At 36.7% G+C, this 3839-nt stretch overlaps 1 protein-coding gene across 1 annotated transcript in view; it reads left to right on the top strand.

The window, feature by feature from the left end:
* The window catches only part of atp1a2a (ATPase Na+/K+ transporting subunit alpha 2a), a 68392-nt gene extending 65043 nt beyond the window's left edge, over positions 1 to 3349 (top strand). Inside the window, exon 24 of the mRNA XM_024280357.2 lies at positions 2964 to 3349. Within this exon, the coding sequence (XP_024136125.1) occupies positions 2964 to 2992 (29 nt within the window). The 3' untranslated portion in view covers positions 2993 to 3349. The remainder of the gene's footprint in view (positions 1 to 2963) is intronic.
* Positions 3350 to 3839: the final 490 nt, after the last annotated feature.

Here is a 3839-nt window from a genome sequence, read left to right as displayed (position 1 = left end):
AACCAGCTTCCATCTGTGTTGTAAGAATACATCAACATAAAAGCACATTGATGTAACTTAAGACGAAAACATCCACACAAACGGACTGGACGGCAGACGTGCGTCATCGCACAGCACTCTACGGCACAGCTGGAGGGGGGCAAGCAAGAGAGTCACCGAGGCGTTGAAATCTAGGAAAAGGGTCATGGAGAGGGGAGGAATGCAGGTCTCCATGACAACGGGCTCTGCTTATCGCACCTTCAGCGGATTATTTTGGTTCAATCGAGGGAGTGTGTCCTTGGCTCGAGTTCTTGATCAGAAATGATTGTTTGTGTGCATTCAGACACAGCTTCTGCCTCCAAGCTGAATGTCCAGCTGCTTTATGGCGGCATATTCACTGGATGCGATACACCCAGGTAAACAAACCCTCCACCTTAATCTCCAATCCGTTCAGTTTTTCAGTCTGAGTCTCTACGGCTCTTTTTCTAAAACAGGAACTGTGAAAGTTATCAATCCAGTATTTAACCACAAAAGGAACTCAGGAAGATCAAACAGTTCTGGGTTCACCCTAAGATTATTTGATCGCTGCTTTAGTCCTTGAAGACCCACTCTGATAAAAATATATGTTTTTAACATCTTCTTGTGGCATTTTCTGATGATGGAAGACACTTATAAAGAAAATTGAGTTTAAAATTGCTTTTTTATAGGAATTTCTTTGTTCAAATTGTTATAAATTAGGAAAGCAGGAAAATGCTGTTGGAAAAAGTTTGTAGCTGTGAGAGAAGCTCCATGCTCTGCTCCATTCTGATCTATCCAATTGCAGATAAATAGATCCATGAACGTCTTTGTTTTCCTCGTCTGAAATAGAATCTAGTCCAAAACTGTACGGCTGGATGGTTCCAACATTACTCGCCATTTTTGTTGCGAGGGAAATGTTAGGATGGGGGTGTGGGGGGTTGTAAGCTAGAGGTAAAGCTGGGGTGTCAAACATACCGCCCGGCCCAGTCATGAGGATAAAAACATAAAAGGATTGTTTAAAAAAAGTAAGTTCCCGGCCCATTCCTGTTGTGAGTTATGAATATTTAAAAGACATGACTGCAATGCATAATTCTGCCACCAGGGCGAGCTAAGGAAACGCAGGAGCGGCATGACGAGAGATCAAGAAATAAACATAATAAGTGATTAGGCCACTAGGTTTTTTAGGTTTTTTTCCAACCGAGAAAAGAAAAAAAGCAGAGCAAAAACAAAGCTACAAATAACAAGTTGACCTTTTATGTTTCTGGTCCGGCTCACTTGAGATCAGACGGGTTGAATGTGGCCCCCAAAACCAAAGTGAATTTGATACCCCTCGTTTCGCTCTGCAGAAACTATGTCATTAAAAAATGACACATTTTTTGATTTGGCACAACTTCAACTTCATTTAAGAGTCAAATCCCCACATTGCTCATTAAATGCTTAAGTGAAAATAAATAATCATAATTAAAAGATCACTGGGAAGGATTTTACAATAGATAAAAGGTGATGCACAGTAAAAAGTGAAACATTGGGTCAATATTCATTTTTGTCAAATATGATTTTCGAGTTGAGTAAACCATCAATCCCAATTTTTAATTTCGGGAAAAGTAAACATTTTAAATTTACCAAATTAAAGAGCTTTTGTTAAATGATCCAATGTTTTACTTTAATCAATGAATGAGTGGTACTCACTAAATACTGTACAATGACTGTATAAATACAAAATGGATTGTACTAAATAGGGATTGATTTTAAAAACTCACACCTCGCTTCTAAGCTACACTGAAAAAAGTGAAATTTTGGATCAATTAAGAAAAGCTCTGTAATTTTTTACATTTAAAAATATTATTTTTTATCAAATTGCATTTTTAAGTTTGGTAAACCATCAAGTAAAAATTTTTATTTTATGTAAACTAGTCATTTTAAATGTAGCAAATTACAGAGCTTTTGTTTAATCCAATATTTCACTTTTTCAGTGTTTTTGCGTGTTTCACTTTTTTGTATTTGTTTGATTTATTTTATTTTTTGTTCTCTGAAGTAGCTGTGTGAGCGTGTACATTTTGCACGGACAAATTACTTATACAAAGGTCTTACTTTATTTTCTTTTCTTCTCTTCTTATTCCATTTGTAAAAGGCTACCTTGTAAAATGTAACATAATCTAATGTTTTCAGAAAACGTCTTAAAAATAAAGGAGGGACAAAAAAACGTATAACAAAGGAAGAATTTTATTATTTTTTCATTTAAAAGTTTCCTAAAATGTAAACTTTCTGCGGAAAACTAAAACATTTGTGATGTTTTCAAATTTGAGTAGGCCAGAAACAGGACTCAAATTTGATCTTAAATTTATTTTTTTATTTATTTTAATATAATGTTAACCCTTTAACACTGGAGCTCCAGTGTTTATGTTCTTTGATTTACTGTAATTTTTTATTGTTAACACGATAATTCCAGTAGATTTTGGAGGCGAAAAGCGGCGGGTTTTCGCCTCCAAAATCTACTGGAATTATCGTGTGAACGGTTCAAAAGTTACAATATATTAAAGATTTTGGTGTTAAATTATTAAACAATACCTATTTTTTAATGATAAAAAGCAACAAACTCCATAGGAAAAAGCAGAAGGAAACCTGACCTCATCAGAATCAGCAACAAATGAAAGCAGGCTGAGATTGTGCATGCGATATAGATACCATACAATGACCCAGAAGCTGCTTATTGCTGCAGAGTCTCAGCTGATGCAGGGTGACACATGGGCCAGACAAACAATCCATGGTGACAGCTAATCATTTTTGTTAATCTGTGCGCCACACGCTGCTGATCAGGAGTCTCCGAATTCTAAGGAGATTCATTTGGAAAAAAGCAGAGAGACAAAGAGACGAATGCAAATAGAGAGATACAAAGGGATGTTATGAAAGCCGCTCGTCTGTCAGTTTGCTCTCTGACACTTTCTCCTTTTCTTCATTTCTTCCAGGTTGGGTGGAGCTGGAGACGTATTATTAACATTCAGAAAATGTCAGTTTGAATTGAGCGTCTGTGTGTGTGTGCGCTTTTTTTTTTTTCCAAGCTTGCGAGGGGGGGAACTGTTTGTCTGCCAGTTGCAATATTGCATGGATCAGTTCACAAAACTGATTATCATAAAATACTGCTGAAAATAGACTTTTGATTTCGCCTGGAGTTTTTTTTTTTTTATTCTTCTTGGTTTAATTAGAAAACATTTCCAGCAGAACAAAAAGTCATGTACCTCTCTGTGCCTTATGTGAGCTATCACCAAAGTGATGTACGGTGGCCTGTTTGGCCACAAAGCACTTATCAAAAATTATTTGTTTACAAATTAAAATGTGCTCCAATATAAATGTGTCTTTATTGACTGTGTGGTTTGTTTCCTTGACTTTTTTTAGGCTGTAGTGTCTGCTTCTGGGCATCATTATCAAAAAGAGAGTATGTTAGATTCTGTACATCCACTACTGTGTTTCCATGTTCAAACAGATGTCTACTTGAAAATTAAAGTCCCCGTCTGATGAAAATCCTGCAGTCAAATGAGCCGCCGTTCACATTTCTGTGGTCAAATCAGCATCACTGGATTTTTGGTGTGAGTTTCATCCAATACTTACGGTAGCAGGACTGAGAACGCTGGAAAATCTCCACCAGACTCCACGGAGCTTCTTGATGTGACCACGGAAATGTGAACGGCGGCTCATTTGACCGCAGTTGGAAAGGATTGTAAATCAATGAAAGAGCATTTTGATGTTAGCTTTGATTATTTTATCAAGAACTCTGAGAAACCAACGATTGAATGTATTGATCACAGTCAATAAACATTGGAGAATTAGCTAAAAGAGTCTTTGGT

The sequence above is a fragment of the Oryzias melastigma genome, linkage group LG17 (assembly GCF_002922805.2).
Source record: "Oryzias melastigma strain HK-1 linkage group LG17, ASM292280v2, whole genome shotgun sequence".
Lineage (NCBI taxonomy): Eukaryota > Metazoa > Chordata > Actinopteri > Beloniformes > Adrianichthyidae > Oryzias > Oryzias melastigma.
Note: the sequence above shows the minus strand (reverse complement) of the source record. Positions and strands in the feature narration are given on the sequence as shown.